The 8,694-nt window shown below is 46.4% G+C and overlaps 1 protein-coding gene across 1 annotated transcript in view; it reads right to left on the bottom strand.

The window, feature by feature from the left end:
* Positions 1-8,300, bottom strand: part of tulp3 (TUB like protein 3) — a gene marked incomplete at both ends in the record, with an annotated part of 31,391 nt that extends 23,091 nt beyond the window's left edge. Inside the window, 3 exons of the mRNA XM_080537567.1 lie at positions 1,144-1,195; positions 4,914-4,967; positions 8,245-8,300. Coding sequence (XP_080393693.1) covers positions 1,144-1,195; positions 4,914-4,967; positions 8,245-8,300 — 162 coding nt within the window. The remainder of the gene's footprint in view (positions 1-1,143; positions 1,196-4,913; positions 4,968-8,244) is intronic.
* Positions 8,301-8,694: the final 394 nt, after the last annotated feature.

Below are 8,694 nucleotides of genomic sequence, written 5' to 3' on the forward strand. Positions count from 1 at the left end.
CACACACACACACACACACACACACGGACAGACGGACACACACACACACACACTAAAATAAATCCACATTCTCTTTGAAGGGCTCGTATATTTATGTGCCATGTCAATCTGCTCAACCTAGTATTTGAATCCGACGTGTGAGAGAGTTGCTTATTAAACCAAAACCGCCTGTTGTTTTTTTTAACGATAGAATCGATAAATCACAAAGCCGGGCTGTGTTTGTTTGAGAAAGGAGGAGATGAGAAACTCTGAGAAACTCTGAGAAACTCTCTCCTGACCACCGAAATCAAACACTTCTGGGGAAAAAATAAAATCCATGTTCCCTTCTCACGAGAGACAGGTGAACGAGTGGACCGTTCTCAGAGACGCATTCCTATTTATATTTAGGGACAATCCTGGGACAACGGTCCTGGTTTGGGCTTGATGTCCTGCAAGAAAAACTGCTCCAACCGCTGAGGCGACACAGACCCACAGACTGCAGAATACAAGGTCATCTCCCAGCGCTGCCAGACAGCCAGCCAGGCACGCCGGGCACCGTGCCACACAGCAGTAGGGACGGTCTGAGGCCGGCCCTCAAAAGACCGGTTCACTGCTCAGAACCAAACGGCTTAGGGGTTTGTTGAGTCCGGGAAGGCCAGTGACATCTAAACTCTTCCCCCAACGGGCAGCACTCCTGCTGGGCATACCTGTCTGTCTCCCTGGCCCCTCTTCCCCCTGGTCCAGGCTTTAAGATCCGAAAGTCACACATGTAAAACATCCTTCCATATCTTCGAGTCACACAACATTCTGAGATCTTGAGGACAAAATGCCTCTAGATGCGTGTGTGTGGTAAATGGTCAAATGGACTGTGACTTATATAGTGCCTTTATCAAAAGCGCTTGATAACGGCCTCTCATTCACACATTCACACACCAATGGCGGCAAGCTACCATGCAAGGCGCCTCATCCGGCCCGCTCACTGGGAGCAATTTGGTGTTCAGTGTCTTGCCCAAGGACACTTCGACACGTGGCCAGCCGGGGCTCGAACTGCCGATCTGCCAACCTTGCGATCATTACACGGCGGCTCTACCTCCTGCGCCACAGCCGCCCCCAGGTGTGTGTGTGTGTGTGTGTGTGTGTGTGTGTGTGTGTTGGTTCCGGTACCTGCTTCTCCAGCTTCTGCTGCCTGAGGCTGGTGCTGTCATCATCAACGGCACTGGAGAAAGACAAGGAAATATGGTAATAATAATAATTATTATTATGATTATATACGCTCATAAGTCACGGCTGACACAGGTGAGGCTCTGCTCTCTGTGGGGGCCGGGGGTTCTGTTATCTCAACAACAAAATTATTTTTCTATAGTATTCCACCAGGGGGCGACGCTGCCGTGAACAATTACCGCGTATCAGGACGAACACGCCTGGTTGAGCTGGAGTAGAATGTTCCAGAGGGGCTCGCTTGAAAAACATAGCCCAGTCAAAGCAAGACTCATTATATCATAATGTGGATGATAATAATGATGATAATAATAATAATAATAATAATTATAATAACTTATATTGTATAGCACTTTTCCTGCAAACGTTGCAGCTCAAAGTGCTCCAATCATTATAGAATCATAATTTAATTATTAGGTCATTTAAAGGCAATATTATATTATAATTGTCAATATTATATATAAGATTATATAATGATTAAAGCACTTTGAGCTGCAACGTTTGCAGGAAAAGCGCTATACAAATAGTATTATAGTAAAAGTTATTATTATTATTATTATTATTATTATTATTATTATTATTATTAAAAAGATGGGTTTTTAGTCTTGACTTGAACATATTTGCTGAGGTTGCATCCCTAATGTAAACTGGCAGTGCATTCCACAATCTGGGTGCATAAAATGAGAATGCAGCCTCACCAAATCTCTGTGGTACACAGAGAAAACCAGCGTCAGAAGACCTGAGAGCTCATACATTGGGCATACATTGGGGGATACATAACCCCTTTGTTTAACACACTCAAGACAGTCAAGAGTAGCCTGACTGACTGTGTGATGGATGGGGATCGTGAAGCTAGTGAAATAGCAGTGAATCATGTTTTTAGGGTTTCAAAGCTAATGGATACCATGTCGGCACGATAGACTGCTTTGGCTGCCACAGTGACAACAGCAGCATGTCACAGTGGCCGTGGTGGTGCGTCTAGCCTCTAGTGTGAGAGAGACACAGCGTGTTCCTCTCCAGAAAGGGTCGGCATCGTCTCTGGCAACAGTGATTGTGGCTCTGTCTGTTGTCTGTTGGCCTCGACAGGCACTTTTCCTGGACACCTATGAAAGGACTGCCAAGGTCCATGTTGCTAAGCTACGGCGGAGAGGGAGAAGGGCAGCGGCGGGAGTCTATTCAGAGGGACAAAAGTCAGGAGGAGCCCACCTTTACCCCCCCCCCCCCCTTCACCCACCCCCCCACACACACACACACACACCACACACACACACACACACACACACACACTAGGTGTGCAATGCGTGGGATGGGTGTGATGGAGTGAGGTGGTTAGGGATGAAGATTCAAGGTTCAGACTGAGTGCACAGTTGAATATGTCTGAGAACGACCTGTTCTGGTCGCGGAAGCACCATCTGTGGGCTGTGGCCATCAGATCCATCAGGCCTCATACGGGCCGGTTTCACAGGGAATGGTCTTACAGAGAGGAATGGTCTTACAGAGAGGAATGGTCTTACAGAGAGGAATGGTCTTACAGAGAGGAATAGTCTTACAGAGATAGGACGAGAACTCTTCAAGTCTCGTCACGGCCTAGCCAAATAACATTCTCTCTCCAGATCAGCTGCTGTCATCTGATTAATACTCTCTCTCTCTCTAGTTCCCTCTCTCTCTCTCTCTAGTTCTCTCTCTCTCTCTAGTTCCCTCTCTCTCTCTCTAGTTCCCTCTAGTTCTAGTTCTCTCTCTCTCTCCCTCTCTCTCTCCCTCTCCCCCTCTCCCTCCCCCTCTCCCTCCCTCTCTCCATCTCTCCCTGAGCGGTAAATCTCTAAAAAAGTAAAGAATCATGACACATGGCTCTGCTGGAGGAGAGACTCGAGGCCTCGCTTTGACGTCAACAAGCAGCAACAATCTCTGAAGGACAGAGTCACCAAACGCCAGGAGTGAGTCTACAAACGCCTGAAGCTCATCATCTCCTGGCAGGAAATGCACACTAGCTTTCCACCACCATCATCACGGTCATTACCACTAATTCGATGGCATTCCTGTTTTTGTTTTTTTCTCTCCACCAAAATCAGCATGGGGGTTTTGAGACTTGGAACTAGCAGCAGCTCGCTCATTCCACATCAGCCCCGCTCGGTTGATCTCAGAGACTGTCAACGTGCTGAAGGATTAGCATACTGGCGGCGACTGGGTCGCTCTGTTAAAGTGGCCCCCGGGGGCCCCTGCTGATGAAGAGGTGCAGATCTATCCCCTGGGAGACCTTTACCAGGCCCCTGAGCAGGTGCTGTTACCAGAGGGGAGGAGGAAGAGGAGTGGGGGGTGGATGACTTTTAATACAGCTGTATTCAGTTGTTAAGTCTGACGTCAAACGTGACGTTTAGTAATTTCCGGGTCCAAACCAGAAATTCCCCGCACCAGAGTACCAGTGCACTACAGCGGTAGAATGACAGTTCAATTGTTCATACTATTGATACAACTAGGGACACAGCACTTTCCCGTTTTCCACATATTGTCAGGGTCTTTGAGCCTCGGAAAAGCGCTATCTAAATATAATGAATTATTATTATTACTGAGGCATTTCGAAGAGAGCGCCTCAGCCAACGTTGGACCCGGAAACACGTCACGACTTAACAAACGAATAGCTAAGGACCTCAGGGGAGAGGACTAGTCTGCTCTCCACTAGGTAGACAGGCTAGTTAGAGAGTGGTAGGCTAACTGAAATGAATGAATGAATGAATGAATGAATGAATGAATGGTCTTTATTGTCATTGCTACAGTACAGGTACCAAACAACGACATTTAGGAGGGGTGGCTCCCCTGGTGTTAGGAAAGAAAAAAAGAAAAGAAAAAAAAACTTTTAAAAAAATCACAAGAAGGGAAGGAGCTGGTTTACATAAATAAAGGCTATGTACACTATCCACTATACTATACTGTACAGATAGACGACTAGGGTTGTCATATTGCACAATAGTGTTATTGCACATTTATTTAAAGTGTCGCAGTTTGCAGGCTTGAAATGTACATATTTGTGCCTCAGCACTACACCTGATTTTTTCAGTCCAGCAGCTGCCATCAATCCGTCCAGACTGTCCAGGGCCCAGGCAGGGAACTGCCAGAGAGGGAGTTCTATTTCAAACACAGTCGGGGCTGTCTATAAACACACCTGACTGACTTGCCCGTACGATTGACTTAAAATCAGAGAAAGGCATCTTGGGAGAGTCAACCAATTTTGTTGGCAGTTCCACCATTGAAAAAACAAAATGTCCCCATTCAGTTCCCAGAGAGGTCGTAGTGGACCATGGCCAGAGAGCACTCTTGGTTTTGTCTATCCGTTCATAGGGGGGGGGGGGGGGTGTCCAATGCTACGCAGCCAAAAAGTCCATCTGTATCCAGACCTTCAACCCTGTCTGTTTATGGCAAGCCAACAAAAAGTGACAGGTTTTTTTTGTTTTTGTTTTTTAGTCCCTTAACTTCCCTTATTTAACTTTCACTCCACTGTTAACTGTTTTACTCTCTGTGTGTCTGGGTCTCTGTGTATGTCTGGATCTCACCAAAGCACAGCGCTCCTCAAGCCTGTCTGCCAACAGCGCTAGCTAGTGGAGTGCATGACAACGGATAGGCCTAATCTGAGCGTGAAATTAGTTGGTTGGGGTGTGTGTGTGTGTGTGCGTGAGGTGTATCTGTGATTACAGGGGCTCTCTGTGGGGTTGCTGCTTCCTTACCTGGCTGCGGAGGTGGAGGTGGAGGTGGAGGAGAAGCTGGCAGAGCTGGACGGTCTTCAGGGCCGTGGCGTCGCGGGGAAAGGAAGGGAAACCCCGGACATGTGGGGAAACAAAAGAGGAACAGAAAGTTAGCGGGAAATCTACGAGATGAAAATATCCCAATGGGCTATTCTGACAATCATGTGTCACACATCAGCAGCACTGTAGTTCTTCAGTTTGAGAACGCTAACATGTTAGCCTCTGCTAAGTTGTCATCAAACATTCTGATGTTGCGAGATGACAGGAGGAGTCAACCTTCGGTCGAGATAATGTTACAGTATGCTATCAAATAGCCTAGGCCTAATCGATCGAACATAAAATCCACGTTTTTTTGTCCATCGGTCAATGGTGCTATTCTGAACAGACAAATTCATAAAGTAGAGGGTTAGCCGAGGCTAAATCATGGATGCTATGATGACCATGGTGATGCGGTTGCAGTGAGTGGCCCTAGACCAGGGGTGCCCACACTTTTTTGAACCAAGATCTACTTTTCAAGTAGCCAGTCTGCCAAGATCTACCAGTCTAGTTTCAACATCGCAAACGTACACGCACGTACTACAAACACACACACACACAGTTCCCAGCCTGCATAGTAAACTCACAATACACTTTCTCTCTGTCACACAGCCACACAGGAGAAGACCATCACAAACCCTCCCTCTTTGCTATTCACGCTCACACACACACACACACACACACACACACACATTTGCCAGTCTGCATAGGGAGCCATAGCACAAACCCTCTCTCTCTCTCTCTCTCTCTCTCTCTCTCTCTCTCTCTCTCTCTCTCTCTCTCTCTCTCTCTCTCTCTCTCTCTCTCTCTCTCTCTCTCTCTCTCTCTCTCTCTCTCTCTCTCTCTCTCTCTCTCTCTCTCTCTCTCTCTCTCTCTCTCTCTCTCTCTCTCTCTCTCTCTCTCTCTCTCTCTCTCTCTCTCTCTCTCTCTCTCTCTCTCTCTCTCTCTCTCTCTCTCTCTCTCTCTCTCTCTCTCTCTCTCTCTCTCTCTCTCTCTCACACACACACACACACACACACACACACACTCACTTTCTCTCACTCACACACTGACAGCCAGTCTGCAGTACCATAGCCAACTACTGATCCAACAAACAGAAAAGTAAACCAGATACAAAACAGGTAGTTCCCTAGTTTGAAAGGAGGAAATAAAGGCATTTCTCTACCTTAGTGGGAGACCTAGAGGAGGCAGCTAGTTTCTAGTAGTCAGGGCTGTAGGAGCTGGTTGCAAGGTGTAGGCAGGCTTGCAAGGTGTCATCAGCCACTGTGGATCTGTCATCGAAAAGGCAATCTGCAACCTCGAGAAACGCTTTTTTCACAATTTGTGAAATTGTGAATGACTTCTTGTGTTTAACAAGAACGTGACTGACGCGATAAGAAGCTATCGTTGCAGCCGTACGTTTTCGCTCTTTTGCCACATTTCCCTTCTTCGAAATAGCCATCGTAGATTTGCAGATCAGACAGACGCACTTCCAATATCACATCGTGTAAAAAAGTCCTCCTCCCATTCTGGATGGAAGTTATTGGTTTCTTACTTGGTCCAGCTTCCCCACTCATTTGTATACCCTTTCTTTAGTATTATATAGTAAATAGTAGAATCTGGAAGGCTAACTAGTTAATTAGTCTCGCCGGTATTTTGTAGTTGGCGCTGTTGACTGCGCATGCGTGGTGAACCTGTGTTAGGTGTTAGGCGAAAAGATCAGATCTCAGACTGGCTTACCTGTATGTCAATCAAGTGGCAAAAGCCATAGTGAGGATGGATTTTTTGGGGGGCTTTGTTCAATGCCATGCGATCTACCCATACTACCTTTGCGATCGACCGGTCGATCGCGATCGACGTATTGGGCACCCCTGCCCTAGACCAAGTGCTGTATAGAATTACATGGATTTGATCCTTCACAGGGTATTACCCAGAATGCTTTAATCTGTGGGGCTGTACCAAACCTGTTCTAGGAAATACGCTCTCTGTGCACCCTTTTCCCAGCTCTCAACGATCAATGTTTCATTAGGCACAGCTAAGGTGACAGGGGAGACACAAGCAGACTGTAAGGTGTGACATAACCCAAGTTACCGTGGACACCTGTCAACAGAGGCTTGTCGTTGATTAAAAACTGTACAGACTAAACACAGACTAATGAAGGGCTGTATCATTAATTGCAATAAATATATTCCATGAATAGCCTCCACATCGCAGGAGAATTTAAATCATTTTTGGGAAGTTCAGCGAATAGAATTCATAGTCAATTCAATGTTCCCCCCGTCAGCAAATGACCTCCTTGTTTTAAAAGATGACAAAAAGAAAGGCAGCCTAATTTAACTTCTAATCCGCTCAGGAGAGAGAACGGTTGAATCAGATGGAGATCATTTAGAAACGTGGAGGGGGATTAGGCAAAACATGGTGATGTGATTGGTCAGATTAAGAGGTTTAGACGTTTCCCTGGCAGGAGAGAAGTGAGCTGAAAGAAAAAAAGACTCATATCAGCAAAGAATGACGCATCTCTCAGCGTCACCTAGTAGTCAATTAGCTATTCCTAGCACGTCCTCAGTTTACTGCGAGCAGTCTAGTGCTTCAAAGACGCCACCAACCGGACAATAACATCATCAACTCTTGTTACAGTCGCTTCTTGGTCACTGAATAAGTAACGAAGCGATTACAGAAACACGAGAGAGGGACAGATCCTTAACAGCAGGAAGACCATAGTCCAGGAGAGAAGTGGGGTGAGGGTGAGGGTATAGGAGCAGTGGGGGGAGGCTGGGCTACAGCAGAAGTCGCCCCGTCAGACACAACAAATCAGACTTAATATTTCAGACATTTAGCAGACGCCTTTATCCAAAGCGACTTACAACAAGTGCATTTAAGTAAGTTAATCTTCTACTGTCATCATAAGAAAAACTAATCTATGCTAAGACCAGGAGCATGCATATATATATATATATATATATATATATATATAGCATTAATGCTATTTATATATATATTAGATATCATTAGATATCATTATATTAGCATATATTCATGATATATATATATAGCCTATATTTACAGTAGAGAAACTATTGTTGGGCTACAGTCACATTACACTGTTGTCAAGACCTTTGAAGAAGATGGCAATGCCGCACACCAGACCAAACACTACACAGACACACACACACACACACACTTTCTCTGTCAGTCTCTCAACTGCCAACTCAATAACTAGGCTACACAGATATGCGTGTGTTTTCGTGTGTGTGTGTGTGTGTGTGTGTGTGTGTGTGTGTGTGTGTGTTGTGTCTACCTGTAAGACCAGCGGCTGTAGACAGGCTGAGAAACACCACTCTTTACAGTATCCATGCTGCAGGTGAGAAGGTCCAGTAGAGCTCAGCTCTGCTTTCATTCAAAACAGAGTCAAGAGTCACTCTGTCTGCAGCTCTACCTGCCTGCTGGCTCCACTGACAGAAGCCCCACTGCCGCCCCACAGCACCCAGGAGGGAGACACACCCAGGGGGGTGAGAGCTCGCACAGCTGAGGGCGAGGTGGAGCTGTTGCCATGACGGCCCACTTTTGGTCCATGGTCTGCTTCTGTCTCAATACCCCCCCAGTGCACAGGGATTTGCAGTCAGGGATACGTGTGAATATGAGGTAGGACTACCAACACACTCACATTTCACGGCAGACAAAACAGGCTTTAGAGCAGTGCACCTCTCAGGTCTGTCCTCTCGCCATCTCTGAATCTCTAGTTCCAGTG

Source organism: Nansenia antarctica, assembly GCF_963989245.1.
Source record: "Nansenia antarctica genome assembly, chromosome: 8".
Taxonomy (NCBI): Eukaryota; Metazoa; Chordata; class Actinopteri; order Argentiniformes; family Microstomatidae; genus Nansenia; species Nansenia antarctica.